At 42.1% G+C, this 26352-nt stretch overlaps 1 protein-coding gene and 1 pseudogene across 2 annotated transcripts in view; both read left to right on the top strand.

Annotated features, from left to right (window-relative positions):
• VEPH1 (ventricular zone expressed PH domain containing 1) overlaps window positions 1-26352 on the top strand; it is a 251398-nt gene that overhangs the window by 117780 nt on the left and 107266 nt on the right. For both annotated transcript variants that reach the window (XM_003416131.4, XM_003416132.4), the window contains exon 6: window positions 3273-3493. In XM_003416131.4, coding sequence (XP_003416179.1) covers window positions 3273-3493 — 221 coding nt within the window. The remainder of the gene's footprint in view (window positions 1-3272; window positions 3494-26352) is intronic.
• On the top strand, window positions 7050-8994 carry LOC104846446 (large ribosomal subunit protein uL22-like; annotated as a pseudogene).

Below are 26352 nucleotides of genomic sequence, written 5' to 3'. Positions count from 1 at the left end.
ATTGGTCCAGTTGTGAGAATTTTTGTTTTCTTTATGTTGAGGTGTAATCCATACTGAAGGTTGTGGTCTTTGATCTTCATCAGTAAGTGTTTCAAATTTCACTTTCAGCAAGCAAGGTTGTGTCATCTACATATCGCATGTTGTTAATGAGTCTTCCTCCAGTCCTGATACCGCATTCTTCCTCATATAGTCCAGCTTCTTGGATTATTTGCTCAGCTCACAGATTGAATAAGTATAGTGAAAAGATACAACCCTGGCGCGTACCTTTCCCAGTTTTTAACTATGCAGTATCCCTTTGTCTTGTTCAAATGACTGCCTCTCGGTCTATGTACAGGTTCTGCATAAGTACAATTAATTGTTCTGAAATACCATTCTTCTCAGTGTTATCTGTAATTTGTTATGCTCCACACAGTTCGATGCCAGACTATACAGAATCCTTAGTAATGTCTTTTGTACTAATGTTACCGGTAAATCATAATTCCTGTATACCAACGAGTGCAATGGCAATAGTAATGATGTAAACAACCAGCAGAATTAAAATTACACCTTTAAATTGCAATATCATACAGACAGCCTAAATGTATTTACATTTACATAGTTTCATGTGGCTAAAGTGAAAATTCGGTAAGAAAATAAAAGAATTCCAAGTAAAAACATTTAAGAATTACATCAAAATTGTGTTCATTTTCATGTTAAACTCTACTGTTACATGAGAGACATTACGGATTAGGTTTGCATAATCACTAATGCCCCAAGTAATGTAGAAGTTGTAGACATGCATATGAAAATATGTTCATAGATGAAAAAATATCATAAAAATAAACAGGAGTAAACACACAAGCATTTCAGCTCTTAGTGAACATCTCGACTAAATCGGAACTTTCTTTTCCTGGCCTCCAAGGCTGCGGAATTGTGAATGACTTCATCGAAATCAATGCCTTTCACCAACTCACTTTTTAATGTGTCACTATTCTTTTAAACCATGATTCAAGCCTAAACCCTGAAAATTTCATTGAAGTCAACATATATTTGTAAGTCAGTGATGTTTATTAAGAAAAATTTAAAAAGACTACAATTTTTTATGAAACTGATTTTAAGATTTAAGTTCTATTTCTAAACATGTCTGAAAAACCAGGGTTTCCCCCCACTTTATGTTTTAAACTGTCCATTTTGCTATTTAGTTATCACAGAGTTATATAATCAATTATTGCTATACATGTAAGTTTATTATGGATTTTAATCAGAATAATTTGTGATAGATATAGCTGTAAATTGCTTAAATGTAATTAATATTTCTTAGATTGTGTGAATACTGACGACAAAATTGCTTTGTAAAATCTTTCTACATTGAATTACAATGTTACTAGTAACTAAGCTGAAGCCTTTTTAGATTTTTCTCCTTTACCTTTAATTACTACTTTATTCCCCCAAAAGTTATTGATATAGGTCCACAAGTACTAATTACCACAGTATTGTGGCTAAAATGTCAGAAAATTTGACAAAATCAGCAACTATAAAAACAACTGCAGCAACGAAAACAATAGTTCTGTGCTTGTAGAGTGTGCAGATAAAACCATGTGATTCACAGTAACATGGTAACTGGGTAATAAGGACAGCTTTGACCGGAGCGTTAGAAGGCTCCAAAAGTAAAATAAGGTACAGGTTTAGCCTTGTAGGTATATGGATACATGTAAGCTGGGCTTACAGAAAAAAAAAAAAAATTGTTGTTGTTGTAACTAATTACAGGAATATTTTTGTAAAAAATAATACATTTCTCCTGAAACAATGCACAAAGTTTTAGAGACAGTCGTTTTGTTGTCAAGCCCTCTGATAGTTCACCTGGTGTGGTCTGCAAGCCCTTGTAGCCCCCTAGTGATGCCACTGACTTAGGGAGCCCTGGTGGTGCAAACAATTAAGCACTTGGCTTGTAACCGAAAGGTTGGCAGTTCAAACCCACTCGGCGCTCTGCAGGAGAAAGACCTGGTGATCTGCTTCTATAAGGATTACAGCCAAGAAAACCCTATGCGGTAGTTCGACTCTGAACATGGGGTCACTGTGAGTAGGAATCAGCTCGACAGCAGATGACAACAACACAGCCCTTAGTTAAAGAATTTTGAGCCTCTGCCTCCAGTGTATATTTATTTAAAATTGTGCGTACGTTCTACTGGCTAATATTATGTTCTACTGTACTAACAGAGCCCTGGTGGCGCAGTGGTTAAGAGCTCAGCTGTTAACCAAAATGTTGGCAGTTCAAATCCACCAGCCACCTCTTGGCAATCCTATGCAGCAGTTCTACTCTGTCCAACAGGGTCACTATGAGTCAAAATCAACTCAGCAGCAACGGCTGTGGTTTTGCTTTGGACTGTACTAATACGATAATTTTTAAATGTTCAAAACTAGAACATTTTAAAAGAGGAGTTAAAGATGAAATAAGCTGTGTTTTAAATTGTTTTTATTTTATTTAGTAATACCAAAAACCAAAACCAAACCAATATTTAGTAATAGTGTGTCATTGTTGATATCGGGCACAAATCTACATTTCACATCAACTTGATGATTTTGCATTTCTTTTTGCTGACTTCTGGTCATAGTGGACTAGACCGTTTTACCTCGTAGTATGGGCGATAACTTTTAATAGGCACAGGAGATGTGTCAGCTGAGCCACGTTCCTGTTGTTTAAGCCACTTGCATATTGTGAGCGTTAGTTTGGTTAAAGCTTGATCATATAAATCTACTCACTAGACCAGGCACGTAAAAACTGTTACCTGTTGAAAGATGCTGAAAGTAAACAAATGAGTGAGAATGATTTGTGAAGAGGAGGTATGCCTTGTACGCCATCTAATAGATCCATTGAGGGGGCCAAGGTCAGTGGCCACTTTGAGACCACTGACAAAGTCTCCAGCTTGGAGGCAGAACTCATGAGTCACATAAGCACGGAGACCCACCCTAGGAAGACACCAAGTTGGATGAGGTGGATTTGTGGGTATGTGGGGTCAGTTCATTCATGGTGCTCTAGAGGTTTTGACCTGGCAAGGTAGGCAATGGGAATCTTTGCATATCTTTCAGGAAAGGAGTAACAGGAAGAGGGTGTTATTCAAAAAAATAAAGTGTGTCCTGGAAACCAGGAAAAAAAATCTTAGTGAAGAATATTCAGAGGAACCACAAACAAAAGCTTATTGTTTAGCTTCAGCTAGCTCCCTAAGCAAGCTGTCTATAGAAATGTCATATGCTGGTGAAGGGACTCTGGTTTTTTTCTTCATTGCTCTTGGTAGGAAAGAGCCAGGAGCTGCCTGATGTACCTGGTGAGCCAGCTGGCCAACATGGAGCACTCATTTCACCATGTTCTCCTGCTGGAGATTAAAAGCATCACGGATGCCTTCTCTTCCATCCTGGGCCCTCAGAGCAGAGACACCTTCCGTATGAGCAACAGCTTCACGACCATCGCCAAGCTCCTCACCCAACAGCTGGACAACGCCAAGGCCAGAGGTGGCAGGTGAGCAGAAGTTTCTGTGGGCCTCGGGGTCTGTTGTGAACCCATAGAAGCATAGTACAGACAGTATGCTTGCCTGTGTAAGCCTGAAACATCCCAAAGAAAGTCAAACCCACTGTCTCGACATAGAGTAACCCCTGAATAAATTATGGCGCTTGTCAAAAATTTTTTAAATCTGTAGAAACCAGAAGATAACAACAACAAAAATAAACAAATTTCTAAAAGGTGCACAAAGTGTGGTAGAGGAGAAAGAATGCAGTGCAAGCCATAATGTTTTATGTCCCTCATTTATTCACTCAATAAGCATTTAATGATTGCCGACTAAGTACCAGGAACCCTGCAAGAAGCTGAACATATATAGAGAGATAGGACATGGTTCAAACCCCCAAGGAACTCACTGTCTAGTATAGGACTTGCTGTGTTGTTAGGTGCCATCCAGTCGGTTCCCACTAATGGCGACCTTATATGTACAATGAAACAAAACACTGTTGAGTCCTGTGCCATCCTCGCTATCATTGTTATGTTTGAGCCAATTGTTGCAACCACTGTGTCAGTCCATCTTGTTGAGGGTTGTTGTGGATTGACTTGTGTCCACCAAAAATGTGTGTCATCTTGGTTAGGCCACGATCCCCAGTATTGTTTGATTGTCCAACATTTTGTCACCTGATGTGATTATGTGTTGTAAATCCTACGTCTGTGATGTTAATGAGGAAACCTGGTGGTGTAGTGGTTAACTGCATATATATATTTTTATGGCAGGTAAGTATTATAAGTAATAAAACCCTGTAAAGGGTAATAATACCTTGTGTACTAAGATAAAGAAACCCTGATGGTGTAGTGGTTAAGTGCTACAGTTGCTAACCAAAAGTTCAGCAGTTCAAATCCACCAGCTGCTCCCTAGAAATTCTATGGGGCAGTTCTGTTCTGTCCTGTAGGGTCGCTATGAGTGGAAATCCACTTGACAGCAACAGGTTTTATGATGTTAATGAGACAGGGTTAGAGACAGTTATGTTAATGAGGCAGGACTCAATCTACAAGATTAGGTTTGGACTTGAGTCAATCTCCTTTGAGATACAAAAGAGAGAATCGAGCAGAGAGACGGGGGACCCCATACCACCAAGAAAGTAGTACCAGAAGCAGAGCATATCATTTGGACCTGGGGTCCCTGAACAGAGAAGCTCCTAGACCAAGGGAAGATTGATGATAAGGACCTTCCTCCAGAGCTGACAGAGAGAAAAAGCCTTGTCCTGGAGCTAGCACCCTGAATTCAGACTTCTAGCCTACTAGACTGTGAGCGAATAAACTTCTGTTTGTTAAAGCCATCCACTTGTGGTATTTCTGTTAGAGCAGCATTAGATGACTAAGACAAGGGTCTTCCTGCTTTTTGATTATCCTCTCGTTTACCAAGCATGATGCCCTTCTCCAGGCACTGCTCTCTCCTGATAACATGTCCAAAGTACCTCAAAGTCTCACCATCTTCCCTTCTAAGGAACATTCTGGCTGTACTTCCAAGACAGATTTGTTCATTCTTCTGGCAGTCCACGGTATAATTACAGTTCCAACACATATTTTGGGGGGACACGATTCAATCCATAACACTGTCCTAAGAAGTTTGAGTTTCACAAAGTAGGCCATAAGGAGTTAGGGTGGGGTTTTGTGTAGGGCAGGGATCAGATCGGATCCACATCTTAGGAAGCTCACTCTAAGCCCAGTGCAGAGAATGTCTCAGGAAGCAGCAGACTGTAGTCAGGGAAATCCGTCCATTGGGGGTCTCTAAGAATGAGTCAGAGGGGATGAAAAGAACAAATACAACAAGAAGTAAGACGTGATGTGCCTTGATAACAAATGGGTTGCGAGAGCCAATGGAGAGGAAAGAATCAGGAATGATTCTTAGGATTCTGGCTCAGGAGCCTGGGCGGACGGTGCTATCATGACAGAGTGAAGGAGGTCAGGAAGAGGAAAAATTGTTGGTGGGAGTGGAGGATTATAAACTGAGGTTCTACTTTGCTGCATTTGAACTCCTTTTGCAACATCCAGGAACCAGTGCCCAACTGGCTGTTGGAAACATGAAACTTAGAAGGGAGATTTGGTCTAAAAGTGTAGATGTATCTGGAAGCCACTGGCAGCTATGGCTGTGGAAGCCGTGGGGGAAGGAGAAACGAAATAATCAGGGGCAAATGCACAGAAAGAGAAAGAAACCAAGGGTGGGATTCCAGAAAGTGCTGTCAGAGAGACATCAGTGAAGAGGCTCGTGAGAGGTGGTCAGGGAGAAGAAAGCGAACGGAGAGAGGATGTCTGTGCCAACGCCAAGGGAACAAGTACAGATGGAAGCCAAGTGCTGCAGAGAGACCAGATGAGGAAAGAACAGAAAAGTGTCCACTGGTTTTGGCTACAAGAAAATTGACAGTTGTGGTGAGTGAGCTGTCAGTGGTACGGCGGGGCAGAACACAGGGTGCCTGGGGTCAAAGAGGGAGTGGGTACAGTGCACGAAACTCCTTCAAGAAGCTTGTGGGAACAAATAAAGAAGGCCGTGAAGATTGAGGGAGGGGGCTTTATTTGTTTTGCTATGTTTTGAATCGGGAGAGACTTGAGAAGTTTTGTGAACTTTAGAAGTTGCAAAGTACTTTCGCATACATAAAATCTCATTTGATCCTCATAACCCTGAGAGTTAGGAAGCACAGATATCATCATTCCTATATTACAGATAAAGAAACAGAGGCTCACCACTTCTCGACCTTTTGGCTAAGATGAGGTGGAACAGAGGCTTAAAGACTGGCTAAATATCTTTGCAAGTTAGCACAGCTGTTAAGTGAAAGAACACGAGCTCAGACCCCCATGTCCACACTGCAGAGCCTGTGCCTTAGAAAGCATTCTCCTCTGGAGAAGAGGCAGGGTCCATTTGAGACTAGGCATCAAGTTCTGTGTTTTTGAGGAATGAGCTTCTCGGGTCAGGTGGACATTTGAAACTATGCTGGCACCTCCTGCCTGGAGGGGAGATGAGAAGGTGGAGGGGGTTAGAAGCTGGCGAAATGGATACAAAAAGAGAGAGTGGAGGGAGGGAGTGGGCTGTATCATTAAAAAATTAAAAAAAAAAAAAAATTAGACCCATTAAAAAAAAAACCCTTTGCCGTCGAGTCAGTTCTGGCTCATAGCGACCCTATAGGACAGAGTAGAACTGCCCCATAGAGTTTCCAAGGAGCGCCTGGCAGATTCGAACAGCCAACCCTTTGGTTAGCAGCCATAGAACTTAACCACTATGCCACCAGGGTTTCTTTCTTTCTTTTTTTTTTTTTAGGGGAGAGTAATTGGGAGTATGTAGCAAGGTGTATATAAGTTTTTGTGTGAGAGACTGACTTAATTTGTAAACTTTCACTTACAGCACAATAAAAATTATATTTAAAAAATTCTTTGTGTTTTGTGATAAAAAACGATGCATACCATTTCCATAGTATGAAACAAGATTCAAAAAACACAAGAAGACCCAGAAAACCCCACAAAATAATGCAAGTCAAGAGGTTCAAATCTTCATACTCACTTTAAGAACACACGTGAAACTGCCTAGGCCATCAAGGTTATGCCTATCCAAAAAGCCACCAAGTACCTGAAAGATGTCACTTTAGAGAAGCGGTGTGTGCCATTTCGTTTTTATAATGATGGAGTTGGTAGGTGTGCCCACACCAGGCCAAACAGTGGGGCTGGACACAGGGTTAGTGGCCCAAGAAAGAGTGTTGAATTTTTTATGCATATGCTTAGAAACGCAGAGAGTAATGCCCAAGTTAAGGGCCTAGATATAGATTCTCTGGTCATGGAGCATGTCCAGGTGAGAAAAGCCCCCAAAATGCAGCACCATACTTATAGAGTTTATGATAGTATTAAGCCATAAATGAGCTCCTACTGACACATGGAGATGATCCTCACTGAAAAGGGACAAATTGTTTTGAAACCAGAAGAGGAGATTGCACAGAAGGAGAAGATACCCCAGAAGAAACTGAAGGAACAAAAGCTTATGTCCGGGGAATAAATCCAGCATAAAATAAAAGCAAATGAAAGTACAAGCAGAAAATAAACAAAACATACCGGAAGCCATCTTGAAAAAATAGTGAGCGTTTAGTCACATGGGTCCACATCATGTCCAGCATGGTGCAGGGGCTGGAGGTCCCAAGAGGCATAAGGCATCATCCCTGCCCTGGAGTGGCTCACAGTCACAGTGTGTCATGAAGTTTTGGTAGAAGTATGTGCAACATGGCACCCTGGTGGCGTTGTGGTTAAGAGCTCAACTGCTAACCAAAAGGTCAGCAGTTTGAATCCTCCAGCCACTCCTTGGAACACTATGGGGCAGTTCTGCTCTGTCCTACAGGGTCGCTGTGAGTCGGAATGAACTTCATGACAACAGGTTTGTTTTAGGGGGATGTACAACATGCTATGGAACCTGAGAGATGTGCTGACCAACAGGCAGGGAATTGGAGAATGTCCTACAGAGAGAGTGAAGTTTGAGTTCATTCCGTATTTATTGAGTATCTTCCATGTGCTAGACATTTTGCTAGGCACTAGGGCTCAGTGTTCAAGAGCTCAGCTGCTAACAAAAGTTGGCAGTTCGAATCCACCAGCCACTCTTTGGAAACCCTACGAGGCAGTTCTACTCTGTCCTTTAGGGTCGCTATGAGTCAGAATCAACTCGACATCAACGGGTTTCGTTTTGGGTAGGTTAAATTGCACATTATGAATGAACATTCCCCAGAGAGGGAGAAAGGACCTAGCAGATAGAGAGGACAGTACATGCAAAGACTCAGGGGCTTGAGAGTGTGACCCAGACTGAGGAAGAGCAAGAGGTTCTTTGTGGCTGAAGCAAGTACATCCAGGGTAGGGTGGGAGAATAAGTCGATTCCGACTCATAGCGACCGTGTGGGTTAGACAGAGTAGAGCTGCCCACAGTGTTCCCAAGGCTGTAATCTTTACGGAAGCAGACTGCCACAAATTTCTCCCTCGAAGCAGCTGGTGGGTTCCAACCGCCAGCCTTTTGGTTCTAGCTGGGGGCTTAACTGCTGCGCTACCAGGGCTCCTTCCAGTAGTGCCATTGCCCCCTAATTGTGACAACCAAAAATGTCTCCAGAAATTGCCATATGTCTTCAGGGAGATAAAATTAACCCAGGCCAAGAACCACTGCTATACACATATATCATTCAAAAATGGCATTTTCACGGACCCATGGCCTACGTAGCAACAACCTAAACATGGCAGCCTCCAAGAAATCCAAGGAGAACGTCATGAAGGCATGATTTGTCATTTGTAATGCAAACACGGAATCACTTTTGGCCACTTTTCATGATGTGGTGGTTTTAGAACTTTGGTTTAGAAGCTCTACAGCCGCTGTTTGGGGGGACTGTTGTGTAATCCGTGCACAGCCACCTGCGTACTTCTTCTGCCGGTGATGACGGGTCCATCTGTGCATCAGAAATGAAAGCTCAGGCACATGTTGGTCAATGACCCATCCTCTCTCTAATGCCTCCGCGAATGTGAGACATCAAGAGGCCACTGACATCTGTGAGGTTATGTGCCTGAAAAAGGTTGGCATAAGGAGGGAAAATAAAGTTATACAGGAGTGATACATTAGGCATGGTAACAGAAAAACTGATCCTAAGTAAATAAACCCAATCCAATTAGCCATAAATAATTTCCCTAAGAAAAGGAAAACTTATGAGATATGTAGGTAGGGGGGAGCAAAAGTCTCAGAATCAAAATGCGAGTCTGCTTGTATGAAAAAGCATGTGTCTCCTTTCTTTGCTATTTTTCTGAGAAAAAAGAGAGAGAGAATTAAATGTGAAAAGATGAAAAGGTCCCTGCTCACCCGGCATCCCATCACCACCACCACCACCATCTCAATCAACCTCTTCTCCCAGCTCAACCCTGGCTGTCAATCTTCGTCTAATCGATTGTAATTATTCAGTGGGAACCTCAAACCACTGGTGTGGGCAGCGAGCCTTTTGGTTGCTATGGCTTCTCTCCCGACATTTTGTTCCCTGAATGGCTTTCATTGTTAACGTTAGCTTCAGAAATTTTAATCTGTGCCGCCTCCTCGCCTACCCCACCCCACCCCACCCCAAGCAAAAAGGTCTACGCTTTTGTTTAAAGCAAACAGCAAAGTCTGAGCCTTACAATTACAGGGGAAATGAACAAGCCAGGAGAGCTTGAAAGAAAAAGAAAGATGATAAAATGCAAAACAGATGTCATCTAATTTACAAATCTGACACATAGCCCAGCAGGCCAGACTTCAGACTTCAGGCCAAAACTACAAGATTATCAAAAGAAAAACAATTAGCATAATAGAGGGAAGGAAAGCTGGAGCAGGCCGGAGACTTTCTTGTGCCAAATGACACAGAGCCCATCGAGTGAGCTTTGTGGGCTGCACCAGGTAAGCACGTTGCCCTTTTGCTGCTCCTCGGTTTGTGGAAGAATGTTTATATCTAAGTAATAAACCAACAGAGGCGAAACACTGAGCCAGCCAAGTAGAATGTTTAGAATTTTAGGTTTTAAAATTAATCCTGGAGAAGGGAAAGGAGTATGATGGCAACTGTGGATTGAGAACGAGAGGGTGTCAGAATGGAAGACGGGATGTACACCATTCGGAGCTGTGAAAGGTCTGTCTAGCCCCCTCTGCAGCCCCTAGCAGCCGGGCTGCTGGCCTGCCAGGATCCAGGCAAGCAGGCAAGGACAGGCCGAGCCCCTGGCCTCTGTGTGATTGGCCGAGCCCTGAGTGATCATTCTACCAGAAGCCAGCCTTTGCCAAATGAATCTGGTGCCGGGAAGGCCGCACTAACCAGGTACCATAAGAATTGAGGGCAGTTTGTCACAGGTGGTCTTTTAAAGGACTAGGCTCAGGCCCCAATTCAAGAAGTTGTTTTGCTGTTAGTTGCTGTTCAGTCAGCTCCAACTCGTGGCAACCTTGTGTATAACATAGAAATGGAGGTTGAAAACCGTGGAAAGAAAGCAGGGTTTGGGGAGGTGAATAGGACAAATGGAAAAAAGATAGGGAGAAAGGATGGTGATGGGAAAAAGGGGTATGCTAGTCCTGCCTCCTTACACAACCGCAAGTCCCAGGTGTGTGTGTATGAGGGAGAGTTACAATTCTCTCAGCCAAACCTTAGCCAAAGCTGTCAAAGTCATTAAAAAAAAAAGATGTTTATAAGAAAAGTTAAAGCAAATAAAGCTCCCCCAAACCTTGGATTGGTTAAACCATTGGTAATATTCTTCCAACATCCATAGAAGCAAAAGTCAAGAAATCAAATGACGCTTTGCATCGGGCAAATCTGCGGCAAAAGATCTCTTTAAAGTGCTGAAAAGCAAAGATGTCACCCTGAGGACTAAGGTGTGCTTGACTCAAGCCATGGTATTTTCAATCACCTCATCTGCATGTGAAAGCTGGACAATGAATAAGGAAGATTGAAGAAGAATTGGTGCATTTAAATTATGGTGTTGTAATGATGACTCCTGAAACGTTTCATAGCATGGAGGAATCTGGAGGGCATTATTCTGAGTGAAATTAGTCAGTTGCAAAAGAACAAATATTGTATGAATTCACTATTAAAGAACTCAAGAAATCGCTTAAAACAGAAGAAAATATCCTTTGATGGTTACGACGGTGGGGAGGGAGGGAGAGGGGTATTCACTAATTAGTAGACAAGAACTATTTTAGGTAAAGGGAAAGACAACACAATCCAGGAGAGGTCAGCACAACTGGACTAGACCAAAAGCAAAGAAATTTCCTGAATAAACTGAACACTTTGAAGGCCAGAGTAGCAGGGGCGCGGGTCTGGGGACATCTAGATCAATTGGCATAATAAAATCTATTAAGAAAACATTCTTCATCCCACTTTGGTGAGTGGCGTCTGGGGTCTTAAACGCTAGCAAGAGGCCATCTAAGATGCATCAATTAGTCTCAACCCACCTGGAGCAAAGGAGAATGAAGAACACCAAAGACGCAAGGTAATTATGAGCCCAAGAAACACAAAGGGCCACATAAATCAGAGACTACATCAGCCTGAGACCAGAAGAACTAGATGGTACTTGGCTACAACCAGTGACTGACCTGACAGGAAACACAACAGAGAACCCCTGAGGGAGCAGGAGAGCAGTGGGATAAAGACCTCCAATTCTTGTAAAAAGACCAGACTTAACGGTCTTTCTGAGATTAGAGGGACCCCTGCAGTCATGGTCTGTAGACCTTCTGTTAGCCCAAGACTGGAACCATTCCCAAAGCCAACTTTTCAGACAGGGATTGGAGTGGACTATTCTTTTTTTTATAGAAGATGATACTGGTGAGGAGTGAGCTTCTTGGCTCAAGTAGACACATGAGACTCTGTGGGCAGTTCCTGTCGGACAGGGAGATGAGAAGGCAGAGGGGGACAGAAGCTGGCTGATTGGACACAGAAATACAGGGTGGAGAGAAGGAGTGTGCTGTCTCATTAGGGGGAGAGCAACTAGGAGTATATAAAACCCAACCCATTGCCGTCGAGTCGATTTCGACTCATAGTGATCCTATAGGACAAGATGTATATAAATTTTTATATGAGACTGACTTGATTTGTAAACTTTCACTTAAAGCACAATAAAAAAAAAAAATTATGGTGTTGGTGAAGAATATTGTATATACCATGACTGCCAAAAGAACAAACAAGCCTGTCTTGGAAGAAGTACAGCTAGAGTGCTCCTCGGAAGCGAAGATGGCAAGAATTCATCTCACATATTTTGGGCATGTTATCAGAAGGCACCAGTCCTGGGAGAAGGACATCATGCTTGGTACAGTAAAGGGTCAGCAGAAAAGAGGAAGATTCTCAAGGAGATGGATTGACACAGTGGCTGCAACAATGGGCTTAAGCATAACAACCATTGTGAGGATGGTGCAGGACTGAGCAGTGTTTCCTTCTGTTGTCTGTGGGGTCACTATCAGTCTGAACCCACTGGATGGCACCTAACAAGAACAACAACATTCTTTTGTTGTTTTAGTGGTGATGGCGGTAGTAGTAAGATTGTGTGTGAGGGTGTTTGTCCTTTGTTTTTAAGAATCATGCTTGGGGGGAAAAAAAAGGATGAAAGATAAACTAGAGTCAAAACCAATTGGGTAGGTGTAAACCTGATATTGGTATAAAGGAGAAGAGATAACACAGTGGAAGAAAGGAGATAAAGCAACCTGTGTGGGGAAATGAAGGGGAAATAGAATATGAAGATTATGCTCACAGGAGAAGGACATGTAATCTTTCCTCCTTGGAGCAGCCCCAAAGTTTTGACTTATCCCAGATATCATGCAACAAACAGCAAAGAAATGAATTTCAGCATAGAGCCAGGGATTTGATTCGATATGTGGCCCTTACGGATAGCCAAGCAACATGGCCTGTAAAGGCCCTTTTCAAACCGTGAGACCCTTTGCTACCTATTGTTCCAGAGTTCCCACCTTCACATTCTGGGAATCACAGAACCTAACCCTGGTGCAAGAAGCAGCCCCCGAAGACATTGCCCAAGAGCTCAGAGTGACGGCTCTTTGCTGAGTTCACAGCAGAAATTGCCAGCTCAGATCAGGTAGATAGAGAGCAGGTCTAAGTTTTTCCCTACAACTTTGCAAAAAATACTGTCTGGGGTCTGATCGAACTGTTATTCAACTCGTATTGTTGTTGTTGTTGTGTGCCATCGAGTCTATTCTGACTCACGGGACAGAATAGAACTGCCCCATAGGGTTTCCTAGAAGGCCTTCAGCCATGTTACGTTGGATGAAAAACAACAAAATCCTCACAACAACAAAATCTTTTAATACATGTTAGAGTTATAGAGGCTTCATATTAAAGCATAATGGATCAAACCTTACAGACAGGCAAGAACAAGGTGAAATTACCTGCCCGACCCCTATTTACCTCTAGTCCATGGTAGTTCTTGGAAGGAGAATAGTAGGAATGCCTGGCATCAGCCCGTAGAGTTTCCTTTCATTTCTTCCATTAGTCTGCCCAATGCGTCTCAATTTCTAGCATGCATGAGAGCTCCAGTGTTCACAGTACTTCATGGATAATTCAAATGAAATTTAAAGGAATATCAAGGGTGGCTTTTGCCTCTTCCTCCCCAAAATGGTACGCCACTGAAACTTTACCATTCCTTTCTCAAATGATCTCTTTGTGCCTCTTTTCCCATTGAAGGCTGCCATTCTCCAAGACTCCAGTTTGGAACCACTTCCCCATGGGATCTTCCCCAGCCATCCGAGCCCATGGTGATCTTATCTTCCTCTGACCTAACAGCTCATACTCCCTCTCCACAACTCCAACACCCACATTACTGCCCTGAAGTGTTAGTCAAATCTTTCTGTTTTCCTCTAGTCTCCTCAGACTTGAGAAAGCTAATATTCAGAGCCTACTCTCTGTAAAAGTAAAATAGGATCTTAAAAGCACATACAAGAACTCCCATTTTGGGGGGACAAGACATGTTTATACAGAGAGAAATTGATTCTTTGAGAGCAACTGTTGGCTCAGGGAACATACATTCGTAGTTTCAGGACCATCATTAAAAACATCTGATGGTCACCATTGTTCCCTGCTCAGGCAAAGCTGAATGTACTTCCCCCCGCCAAGGTAACTTTGGTAAACCCTGGTGGCACAGTGGCTAAGAGCTATAGGTGCTAACCAAAAGGTCGGCAATTCAAATCCACCAGGTGCTCCTTGGAAACTCTATGGGGCAGTTCTACTCTGTACTGTAGGGTCTCTATGAGTCAAAATCAACTCAACAGCAATGGGTTTTTTAAGGTAACTTTTAAGAATGAAACCACAGTTTTAATAAGAAACAAGTATATCTTTTCAGTCTAGAAAGGTCCACGGTGGTCACTTGTGTAAGAAGAACGCCGGTAACAGTCATTTGTGGCCAGAGCCTTGGCTGTTGTTACATCTCCATGCATGGAGAGGAAAGCAGTGGCTGTAGGTTTCCCTCCTCTGACTGAAGAGGTTAAATCTGACATGTGGCACCGTTTAGGTCCCATCTGTTGTTCATTTACTCGGCCATCTGTCCTTCCTTTTAGCAGCATTTACGGCCATGTGAAGGTCCGTAAAGGTATGTCGAGAATCTGTTTATCAGCAAGAGATGTTGGTGGGAGACACCATCATCAGCTTTGGAGACAGTGAAGCAAGCCCAGGGAGTGTGGGACCCCAGAGGGGCTGGCTGGGCCATGTGCGGACCAAGTGGAGTGATGGGGGGCAGCCCTGCTGTGTGAGCAATGCAATCACAGCTTCACCAGGGGATCCAGGCCACTCTCCTGTAACATAGCAATGTTCAAAAGAAAAGAACCACAAAAAAGAAAAATAGCTTTTCATCAAGCACCTATGGCTTGGCTCACCGTTTCAAAGGAGACAAGGAACACCAAAGCTAGACCTGGGGGGAAGAGGGGAAAGTGTATTTGCAGGAGAAGAGGGGAGAGGGGCTTGACCCCCTGCAGCCCCTTGTGGGATGAGTGACTGAGAGCTGAGGGTAAAGCAGCTCTCACTTGACTCTGATGACCTGGCTCTTTGCTATTTCGGTTCCCTCAAATTATCCCTGTTTCTTTTTGACATCTGTCCCAGTTTAGCTTTGAAGTTGCCATCTGCGTAACTTTTTCTGAACTCTAGGCACACTGGGAACTGAATCACAGGGGGTTCTCTCTCCAGCTTAGCCACTACTGTGCTTTTGACTAATCATATCCCAGCAATTCTAACTAGCTGTGTTTCTATCGACTGACTGAAAAGTAAACAAGTAATGTGTCATCAGCTTTGGACTGGTCACTTCCTTGTATCAGGGCTTTTATATTTTATTCTAGTGGCAATTGGAGTCCCTGGATGGTACAGTTAATGCTCTTAGCTGCTAAACAAAAGGTTGGAGGTTCAAAGCCACCCAGAGGCACCTTGGAAGAAAGGCTTGGCGATCTACTTCTGAAAAATGAGCCATTGAAAACCCTATTGAGCGTAGTTCTACTCCAACACACATCGGGTCGCCATGAGTCAGAATAGACTCCGTGGCAGCTAGCACTGGGTAGATGTCTGCAATTGCTCGGAGTTCATATTTGAAGTATAGAGACTTTTTTTTTAATCAACTCTTTGTACATCCCAGTTCTTACATGCTCACCCAGTGAGAGGGTCTCTCTCCTTCAAGACACACACTTCAGGATGCTATGGTTTCCTCTGTCCATGAGTCACATCCCTTTCACTCAGGGCTGATCACAGATCTCCAGCGCTAGGAGGGGTTTTATAGTTCTTTCTGGCTTAGGGGCAGGAGCCCTGGTGGCACAGTGGTTAAGTGCTTGGCTACTAAACGAAAGGTTAGAAGTTCAAACCCACCAGCCACTCCATGGGAGAAAGATAAGGCAGCCTGCTTCTGTAAAGATTTACAGCCATGGAAACCCTATGGGGCAGTTCTCCTCTGTCCTGTAGGGTGGCTCCAAGTCCGAATCGACTCACCGGCAGTGGGTTTGGTTTGGGTCTGGCTTTGGGCAGGAGAAGCTCATCTTCCAGGTCTAGTACCACCTGCACGAGCCCCCTTCTGTCACATTTTCCCACCGAGCAGCTGCCACCCAGGGTTTTACCATTTGACTTTTTCATATGCATTCTGTGCAGGCCACACTCTCCAATTCATTGTCTTACACAATGCTTTCAGCAATCTGGTGATGCAGTTATCATTAATCACATTTTTATATGACAAAAATGAGACTGAGGGTCATAAAGCAGTAACCGGGAGACAGGAGTCATCAACCTGGGCCTTTCTGCCATAAGGCCATATGCAGTCCATTTCTTCACAACCATCTCCGTTTGAAATCTTTGGGGGAAAAAAATCTTAGGTGAGTGAAATAAACCATGGAGTTGTTTCATGTCAGCCAAGTTCTGCCATTGGCATGACCACATTCTGGTCCACATATAACTGGGCATCTATGGGTTTCTGCTCTTGCCAGCAGAGCAGGTCAGAGGCAGAACAGAGTACCAAGAACCTAGACATATTGTTTTCCTTTCTCCATTAGCATTCAAATGTAGTCATTCCGGTGCATCGCTGTCTTGAAGCAGGTGATAGCGCTGTGGAGCTGGGAGGTCCTCTCTAGAGTTCTCTATCGTTCTTGTGATGGATGATGACTCAAGGGATTGCAGAGGAGTAAGGCATAGACATCCTAGGAATTTAGGACTCAGACGTGTATTTGATCTATGGCATTCTCCTATTTCCGCTCTGACAGGCTTAACTCTGCAGGAGTACCTATCCCAGACACGGGATCTTAAGCCAAGAACGTCAAACATTAAGCTAATATTATTTTTCTTTCATTTAAGGAGCCAGGAAGAGAGGCTGCCAATCTCTCCACCCATGCCAGCTTCATAGTCTCATCTCCTGGCTTAGTGAGAGCAACAAGCTGCCCAAGGGCCTATTTGTTCCTAAGGGGAGTCCCTGCTCACACAAAACCCCAAACTAAACCCACTGCTGTCAATTCCAACTCATAGCAACCCTGTGGGACAGAGTAGAACTGCCTCATAGGGCTTCCAAAGCTGTAAATCTTTACGGAAGCAGACTGTACATCTTTCTCCCACTGAGAGGCTGGTGGGATCAAACCACTGACCTTTTGGTTCGCAGCTGAGCACCTTAACCACTGCACCACTAGGGCTCCTTCTGCTCACACCAAACCAAACCAAACCTGTTGCCTTGGGTCGATTCCAACTTATAGGAGGGAGGTAATTAGGCCCTGCCTTGGGCATCCCTAGAGGTACCTTTAAAAACTTTACTTTGGCAACAGAAACCAGAAACTGTTCAAACTAGAAATTATCTGAGCCTCTTGTGATGGGGTGTGTTGAGTTAAGGCCAAGTTAATATTTAGGGGATTATAGAACTCTGGCAAAGACTTCTATAAAATTACCTCTGGGCTTAAAAGTGACAAATGGAAAAGAAATGACCCCCTGCATGAGCCCAACCCACTGGTCCCCACCCGGACCCCCTCCCCCACACAAATAAACTCATCAGAACCAACTTCTCCACCAGCATTTCACCGTGAGGCATTTCCTTGCTCTAGAAAGTCTATTTTGAAACATGTTTTTCTCTCGTATTTTTTTTTTTTTTGTAATAAGTAGAAAAAGTAAAAGAGAAGGAGAGAAGGGTCAGGGAATGTTCATTATAACTCTTAACCCTCCACCTGCCATTTCCGCTCCCCTGCCAGCAAAACTCTGTGACACGTCCCGATGGATCAAGGGCCAGTTGATTTTCTTTGTCTTTGATCCACTTTGCAGCCTCGGATGCCTCAGTGACTCTTTTTTTGTTGTTGCAAAAATACGTACAGTCCTGTGCCGCATATTCAGGCAACGTCTGACCGTGTATACGTCCGTCCGTGAGCCCAGAAGGTTATACAGTAAAGTCCCCAGGTTAAGAAAGTTCTACTAACGGACAACTCGTGCTTAAGAAAAGACTCCCGTAAAACCTATTGTATTAAAGTCTGAGTTAAATGCAATGGTTTGTAATAACGAACACACACATATGTACTGTATTATGTGTGAGATATCTTAGTGTATTTGGAAGTGTTTTATACGCATAGAAAGGTAAAATATATACTACATACTAAGACGGACACTTGACTAACTGACACCGCGTAAGAACCATATATACCTGTACCGACTTACCTACAAATTTGACTTAAGGACAGACATAAGAATGGGCCCTCTGCGTAACCCGGAGACTGCCTGTAATAGAGTCCAGAAATCCTGATCAGAGAACAGGACTTAGTGGTGTATAACATGGCGTTCGCACAACGTCTGAATCACATAACGCCCTGTTTCACAGAACATGTCATGGACATTAAGTGACGCATGACTATGTAACAACGTCAGCCAGTTAAACATTTTCACTCTTACAGTTCAGTGACAGCAGTTACAGCAGTCATGTTGTGTGACCACCACCAGATGCATGACCAGACTTGCCATCACCATAAACGGGAACACAATGCTTCCTAAACAATGACTCCCCCTTTCCCTCTCCCTCCCGCCTTTGGTAGCCACCATTAAACTTGATCCCTATACATTTGCCTATCCCAGGTATTTCATATGGGTGAGATCTTACAATATTTGTCCTTTCGTGATTGACTTACTTCACTGAGCATAATGTTTTCAAGGTCCATCCATGTCGTAGCAGGTATCAGGGCTTCACGCTCTGTGTCTGAGTTACATTCCATTGTATGTATATACCGCAATTCGTTTATCCATTCATTTGCTGATGGACATTTAGGCTATTTTCCTTCAGTGACTCTTCATTACCACCCCCTCACCTAACTTCTGTGTTATACAAATCTCTGAATCATAAAACCAAATGAGACTTTGCATAAGAGAAAGTCTTTGAGTTGAGAACTTCACTCATCCGTAACACTCATCAGCCTTGTATCTAGAAATCACTTCTCTGGCCCAGATATTTCATCAATTCCTCTTCACTCTTCGTATCTGCTCCCTTGCAAATCCCTCTGTTGCTGCCTCTCTTGTTCCCAGGTTCTCTCCACATTCCATGTTCAGCAAATGGTACCTCTCCACTCCCCACCCCAGTGATTCAGGAGAAGTGATGGGGCAGGCTGGCTTCAGACTCCAAGGTAGTCTTAGTTCACTTATTCCACAAACACTTTTTTTTTTAATTAACTTTTATTAAGCTTCAAGTGAACGTTTACAAATCAAGTCAAACTGTCAAATATAAGTTTATATACACCTTACTCCGTACTCCCACTTGCTCTCCCCCTAGTGAGTCAGCCCTTCCAGTATCTCTTTTCCTGACAATTTTGCCAGCTTCCAACTCTCTCTATCCTCCCATCCCCGCTCCAGACAGGAGATGCCAACACAGTCTCAAGTGTCCACCTGATACAAGTAGCTCACTCTTCATCAGCATCTCTCCCCTACCCACTGTCCAGTCCCTTTCATGTCTGATGAGTTGTCTTCGGGAATGGTTCCCGTCCTGGGCCAACAGAAGGTTTGGGGACCATGACCGCCGGGATTCCTCTAGTCTCAGTCAGACCATTAAGTCTGGTCTTTTTATGAGAATTTGGGGTCTGCATCCCACTGATCTCCTGCTCCCTCAGGGGTTTTCTATTGTGCTCCCTGCCAGGGCAGTCATCGATTGTGGCCGGGCACCAACTAGTTCTTCTGGTCTCAGGATGATGTAGATCTCTAGTTCATGTGGCCCTTTCTGTCTCTTGGGCTCTTAGTTATCGTGTGACCTTGGTGTTCTTCATTCTCCTTTCATCCAGGTGGGTTGAAACCAATTGATGCATCTTAGATGGCCGCTTGTTAGCATTTAAGACCCCAGACGCCACATTTCAAAGTGGGATGCAGAATGTTTTCATAATAGAATTATTTTGCCAATTGACTTAGAAGTCCCCTTAAACCATGGTCCCCAAACCCCCGCCCTTGCTCCGCTGACCTTTGAAGCATTCAGTTTATCCTGGAAACTTCTTTGCTTTTGGTCCAGTCCAGTTGAGCTGACCTTCCATGTATTGAGTATTGTCCTTCCCTTCACCTGAAGCAGTTCTTAACTACTAATTAATCAGTAAAAAACCCTCTCCCACCCTCCCTCTCTCCCCACCTCGTAACCGCAAAAGTATGTGTTCTTCTCAGTTTGTACTATTTCTCAGGATCTTATAATAGTGGTCTTATACAATATTTGTCCTTTTGCCTCTGACTAATTTCGCTCAGCATAATGCCTTCCAGGTTCCTCCATGTTATGAAATGTTTCACAGATTCGTCACTGTTCTTTATCGATGCGTAGTATTCCATCGTGTGAATATACCACAATTTATTTAACCATTCATCCGTTGATGGACACCTTGGTTGCTTCCAGCTTTTTGCTATTGTAAACAGAGCTGCAATAAACATGGGTATGCATGTATCTGTTTGTGTGAAGGCTCATATTTCTCTAGGGTATATTCCGAGGAGTGGGATTTCTGGGTTGTATGGTAGTTCTATTTCTAACTGTTTAAGATAACGCCAGATAGATTTCCAAAGTGGTTGTACCATTTTACATTCCCACCAGCAGTGTATAAGAGTTCCAATCTCTCCGCAGCCTCTCCAACATTTATTATTTTGTGTTTTTTGGGTTAATGCCAGCCTTGTTGGAGTGAGATGGAATCTCATCGTAGTTTTAATTTGCATTTCTCTAATGGCTAATGATCGAGAGCATTTTCTCCTGCATCTGTTAGCTGCCTGAATCTCTTCTTTAGTGAATTGCGTGTTCATATCCTTTGCCCACTTCTTGATTGGGTTGTTTGTCTTTTTGTGGTTGAGTTTCGACAGAATCATATAGATTTTAGAGATCAGGTGCTGGTTGGAGGTGTCATAGCTGAAAATTCTTTCCCAGCCTGTAGGTGGTCTTTTTACTCTTTTGGTGAAGTCTTTAGATGAGCATAGGTGTTTGATTTTTAGGAGCTCCCAGTTATCTGGTTTCTCTTCGTCATTTTTGGTAATGTTTTGTATTCTGTTTATGCCTTATATTAGGGCTCCTAATGTTGTCCCTATTTTTTCTTCCATGATCTTTATCGTTTTAGTCTTTATGTTTAGGTCTTTGATCCACTTGGAGTTAGTTTTTGTGCATGGTGTGAGGTATGGGTCCTGTTTCATTTTTTTGCAAATGGATATCCAGTTATGCCAGCAGCATTTGTTAAAAAGACTATCTTTTCCCCAATTAACTGACACCAGGCCTTTGTCAAATATCAGCTGCTCATATGTGGATGGATTTATATCTGGGTTCTCCATTCTGTTCCATTGGTCTATGTGTCTGTTGTTGTACCAGTACCAGGCTGTTTTGACTACTGTGGCTGTATAATAGCTTCTGAAATCAGGTAGAGTGAGGCCTCCCACTTTCTTCTTCTTTTTCAGTAATGCTTTGCTTATCTGAGGCTTCTTTCCCTTCCATATGAAGTTGGTGATTTGTTTCTCTATCACATCAAAAAATGACATTGGAATTTGGATGGGAAGTGCATTGTATGTATAGATGGCTTTTGGTAGAATAGACATTTTTACTATGTTAAGTCTTCCTATCCATGAGCAAGGTATGTTTTTCCACTTATGTAGGTCCTTTTTAGTTTCTTGTAGTAGTACTTTGTAGTTTTCTTTGTATAGGTCTTTTACATCTTTGGTAAGATTTATTCCGAAATATTTTATCTTCTTGGGGGCTACTGTGAATGGTATTGATTTGGTTATTTCCTCTTCGATGTTCTTTTTGCTGATGTAGAGGAATCCAAGTGATTTTTGTATGTTTATTTTATAACCTGAGACTCTGCCAAACTCTTCTATTAGTTTCAGTAGTTTTCTGGAGGATTCCTTAGGGTTTTCTGTGTATAAGATCATGTCATCTGCAAATAGAGATAATTTTACTTCCTCCTTGCCAATCCAGATGCCCTTTATTTCTTTGTCTAGCCTAATTGCTCTGGCTAGGACCTCTAGCACAATGTTGAATAAGAGCGGTGATAAAGGGCATCCTTGTCTGGTTCCCGTTCTCAAGGGAAATGCTTTCAGGCTTTCTCCTTTTAGAGTGATGTTGGCTGTTGGCTTTGTATAGATGCCCTTTATTATGTTGAGGAATTTTCCTTCAATTCCTATTTTGGTGAGAGTTTTTATCATAAATGGGTGTTGGACTTTGTCAAATGCCTTTTCTGCATCAATTGATAAGATCATGTGGTTTTTGTCTTTTGTTTTATTTATATGGTGGATTACATTAATGGTTTTTCTAATATTAAACCATCCTTGCATACCTGGAATAAATCCCACTTGGTCGTGGTGAATTATTTTTTTGATATGTTGTTGAATTCTATTGGCTAGAATTTTGTTGAGGATTTTTGCATCTATGTTCATGAGGGATATAGGTCTGTAATTTTCTTTTTTTGTGATGTCTTTACCTGGTTTTGGTATCAGGGAGATGGTGGCTTCATAGAATGAGTTAGGTAGTATTCTGTCATTTTCTATGCTTTGAAATACCTTTGGTAGTAGTGGTGTTAACTCTTCTCTGAAAGTTTGGTAGAACTCTGCACTAAAGCCATCTGGGCCAGGGTTTTTTTTTTGTTGGGAGTTTTTTGATTACCGTTTCAATCTCTTTTTTTGTTATGGGTCTATTTAGTTGTTCTACTTCTGATTGTGTTAGTTTAGGTAGGTAGTGTTTTTCCAGGAATTCATCCATTTCTTCTAGGTTTGCAAATTTGTTAGAGTACAATTTTTCGTAATAATCTGATACGATTTTTTTAATTTCAGTTGGGTCTGTTGTGATGTGGCCCATCTTGTTTCTTATTCGGGTATTTGTTTCCTTTCCTGTATTTCTTTAGTCAGTCTGGCCAATGGTTTATCAATTTTGTTAATTTTTTCAAAGAACCAGCTTTTGGCTTTGTTAATTCTTTCAATTGTTTTTCTGTTCTCTAATTCATTTAGTTCAGCTCTAATTTTTATTATTTGTTTTCTTCTGGTGCCTGATAGATTCTTTTGTTGCTCACTTTCTATTTGTTCAAGTTGTAGGGACAGTTCTCTGATTTTGGCTCTCTTCTTTTTGTATGTGTGCATTTATCGATATAAATTGGCCTCTGAGCACTGCTTTTGCTGTGTCCCAGAGGTTTTGATAGGAAGTATTTTCATTCTCGTTGCATTCTATGAATTTCCTTGTTCCCTCCTTAATGTCTTCTATAACCCAGTCTTTTTTCAGGAGGGTATTGTTCAGTTTCCAAGTATTTGATTTCTTTTCCCTAATTTTTCTGTTATTGATTTCCACTTTTATGGCCTTGTGGTCTGAGAAGATGCTTTGTAATATTTCGATGTTTTGGATTCTGGAAAGGTTTGTTTTATGACCTAATATGTGGTCTATTCTAGAGAATGTTCCATGTGTGCTAGAAAAAAAAGTATACTTTGCAGCAGTTGGGTGGAGAGTTCTGTATAAGTCAATGAGGTCAAGTTGGTTGATTGTTGTAAGTAGGTCTTCTGTGTCTCTATTGAGCTTCTTACTGGATGTCCTGTCCTTCTCCGAAAGTGGTGTGTTGAAGTCTCCTACTATAATTGTGGAGGTGTCTATCTCACTTTTCAGTTCTGTTAAAATTTGATTTATGTATCTTACAGCCCTGTCATTGGGTGCATAAATATTTAATATGGTTATATCTTCCTGATCAATTGTCCCTTTTATCATTATGTAGTGTCCTTCTTTATCCTTTGTGGTGGATTTAAGTCTAAAGTCTATTTTGTCAGAAATTAATGTTGCTACTCCTCTTCTTTTTTGCTTATTGTTTGCTTGATATATTTTTTTCCATACTGTGAGTTTTAGTTTGTTTGTGTCTCTAAGTCTAAGGTGTGCCTCTTGTGGGCAGCATATAGACGGATTGTGTTTCCTTATCCAGTCTGAGACTCTCTGTCTCTTTATTGGTGCATTTAGTCCATTTACATTCAGCGTAATTATAGATAAGTGTTTAGTGTTGTCGTTTTGATGTCTTTTTATGTGTGTTGTTACAATTTAATTTTCCCCTTACTTTTTTGTGCTGAGATGTTTTTCTTTGTAAATTGTTCCACAAACACTTTTGATACCTATGTGTGCCAAGCACTGTCCCAGACCCTGAGCAACAAGGATGAGCAGTACAGGCCCCTGCCCATAATCTAAAAGGTGTTTACCTCAGAGTAGGGCTGCTAGGTTGGCAAATAAAAATAAGGATGTCCAATAAAGTTTGAAATTGAGATAAACAAAAAAAATGTTTATTATAAGTAAAATAATTTTAATATAGTATAATTTTTAATATGTCCCATTTGAGACATACCTATACTAAAATACTATTGTTTTTCTGAAATTCAAATTTGATTGGGTGACCTGTATTTTATCTGGCATCTCTACTCAAGAGGCATCTGACCTGTCCCCTTTGGGGTTAGTGGGTGTCTATGAACACCTCCCTCATGCCAAGAGTTTCCTCCTGGGGACGCTGTAAGGCAACCCTGGACTGAGGGAAATATGTACTCCCATTTACAGTATTCTGACTGTCAAAGGAACTGAGTCAACGATAAAACTAGTCTAATGATGAGGCAGAAGAGTCTAGAATCTGGTAGCACCAAACCGCATGTGGAAAGGTACTCCACCAAATATCAGCAGTAACTGGTTTATACTGACAAAACTCGGAAGCAAAAGAAGTTTATTTCTGAACAGCTTATACAATTTGCTATTGAAACGCTGTCAGGATTTCATTGATCAACAAGGATGGCCTGATATACAGGAAAGCTAGGCTTAAGTTTTGGTAAAGACAAGTCTTAGAGGCATTGTCCACCCAACCACTGATGCCATTTTGTCAACCACATAATCCCTTTTTTTTTTAGCTTTTGAAACTTTTATTGAATTGCAGTTATGGAAACAAAGCTGGCAAGCAGTAAGGCATTAAAATGTGTTGCTAAAAAGCAGGGGAGCAGTTGAACAAACTGAATAATCAGGGCTGAAAATGACATACAATGTTAAATATGAAATTTTATAATTGTGCTTTAGAATGGTGCTTTGCAAACTATCTGTGGTGAAGAAACAGTGTTTAATTTTCAGTCCCTCACAAAATTATACTTTGGTAAAGTACAATAAAAATAAATTACTAGGAAAATGAAATGGCAAAAAGGACAGAGTAGTGGGAAGGCAAAGACTGGGTCCATTTCCAGGTGGGAACTGGGTTTATGCTGACCCTTACCATGCAGTTAGCAGTGAAGGTGGGCTTTGCCTACGATGCCCCATGCTTAGTGCAAAGTCCCAATCAGGATGTCAGCAGTATGGATTCCCTCTGAGGGCTCTGAGAGAGGCTCCATGCCATGTTTCTCTCCTAGTTGCTGGTGACACCCACCAAAAGTTGGCATTCCTTGGCTTGCATCTGACTCTGCGGTCACATGGCTGTTTTTCTTTATAATTCTCTGTAACTGTTCTCTTATGAGATACCACTCAGATGGAATCAGAACACACCCTACTGTGGTATGACCTCATGTTAACTTATAAGATCTTCAAAGATCCTATTTCCAAGCAAGGTCACTTCACAAATATCTGTTGGGGGAACACAGTCCAATCTACAACAATAAACCAAAACCAAACCCACTGCCCCATAGGGTTTCCAAGGCTGTAATCTTTACAGAAGCAGACTGCCACATTTTTCTCCCATGGAGCGGCTGGTGGGTTTGAACTGCCCACCTTTCGGTTAGCAGTTGAGTGCTTTAACCTCTGTGCTACCAGAGCTCCTTAATCCATAACAATAAGTGAGAAAAATTTATTTAAAAAAATCAGAAACCAATCCAACAAAATTACCTTGGAAGGTTTACCATAATCATGAAATGAAGTGTTTTGGAAGAAAAATGCTGTTATTGTAACTGTGTCAAGGCAGAGAGCTTTATAGAGAAAGAGAGCAATAACAGTTCTTAAATTGTTACTCTAACCAACTCACATGTAGAACAAAATTCTAACTGAAAAATAAAGGATCAGTTTGACTTACCGGTTTGACAAGAGACTAGAGAAACCCTGAGAGTATGGCCCCCAGACACCCTTATAGCTCCATAATGAAGTCACTCCTGAGGTTCAAGAGATTTAAAATTTTGTATAATTCTCAGATTCTGATATATACACTATTGGGGTATACTTTGTGCTTTATATATTTTTAAGTTTTAATGAGCCCAGTTATTGGAATTTCTTAAATATCTTGGGGAACATTTAGCTGAATTGCATAACACAGTTTATAAAGAAAATGTTCTAAATTCTACTTTGGTGAGTAGCATCTGGAGTCTTAAAACTTGTGAGTGGCCATCTAAGACACTCCACTGGTCCCACCCCATCTGGAGCAAAGGAGAATGAAGAAAACCAAAGACACAAGGGAAAGATTAGTCCAAAGGGCTAGTGGACCACAACTA

This window comes from Loxodonta africana, chromosome 23 (genome assembly GCF_030014295.1).
Source record: "Loxodonta africana isolate mLoxAfr1 chromosome 23, mLoxAfr1.hap2, whole genome shotgun sequence".
NCBI lineage: Eukaryota > Metazoa > Chordata > Mammalia > Proboscidea > Elephantidae > Loxodonta > Loxodonta africana.
Note: the sequence above shows the minus strand (reverse complement) of the source record. Positions and strands in the feature narration are given on the sequence as shown.